At 39.2% G+C, this 696-nt stretch overlaps 1 protein-coding gene across 1 annotated transcript in view; it reads right to left on the bottom strand.

The window, feature by feature from the left end:
- The window catches only part of scp2a (sterol carrier protein 2a), a 15,552-nt gene that overhangs the window by 11,947 nt on the left and 2,909 nt on the right, over positions 1–696 (bottom strand). Inside the window, exons 6-8 of the mRNA XM_035670717.1 lie at positions 425–551; positions 259–322; positions 79–165 (exon numbers count right to left, since the gene is read on the bottom strand). Of these exons, the coding sequence (XP_035526610.1) occupies positions 79–165; positions 259–322; positions 425–551 (278 nt within the window). The remainder of the gene's footprint in view (positions 1–78; positions 166–258; positions 323–424; positions 552–696) is intronic.

Here is a 696-nt window from a genome sequence, read left to right as displayed (position 1 = left end):
CATCTGGTTAGCCTCAGTTCTGGCATAGCTTCACTCAAGATCTGATAATCAATTTATTTTTTAAAAGATCAGTCTTACCAACACTGCAGTAGAGTAAGGAAGTCAAACACCTTCCTGGAGTTAATCACCTGCTCCAAACTGTACTCATCCTGGAACTGGGAATACCTGCACAAATGGAGACACATACATATAACTTGAATAAAAATAAAGGAAATTTGGAGGCATTAATCTGTTTGTAGTGAGCTAACTGTGTCTTACGGGTTGTTGGTGGAATGCTTGTGGTTTTTCCAGGCAATTTTGGCAAAGTGTTCCGGTTTTGTACCTACAAGAGATTCAAGCATTTACAGTATATGATACAGCAAAATCATGAACTCACTGCTTTCACATTTTACACCTTGTGAGCTGCTTTTGTATATCTATATACCATATTTCTCCATGTGCTCTCTGCCCGCGTTCCCAAACATCTGTGGTGCTGCTGGAGCTGCCACCATGCCGTAGCGGTTGATCATCACCTCCATGTGCTTGTCCATGGGATTGGTCCTGTCCATATACTAGAAACAGGATGTTTTTATAACATTTTACTTGGTTTTTCATCTTGTAAAAAATACAGCTGAAGTAGAGAATGGTGGTATTGTCTGGCAGATGTTATCACATCTGTACTATTACAGTATATCTTAAAGATATTAACAGTTGGAT

This window comes from Morone saxatilis, unplaced genomic scaffold, assembly GCF_004916995.1.
Source record: "Morone saxatilis isolate NCDOM2014 unplaced genomic scaffold, NCSU_SB_2.0 Contig23, whole genome shotgun sequence".
Lineage (NCBI taxonomy): Eukaryota > Metazoa > Chordata > Actinopteri > Moronidae > Morone > Morone saxatilis.
Note: the sequence above shows the minus strand (reverse complement) of the source record. Positions and strands in the feature narration are given on the sequence as shown.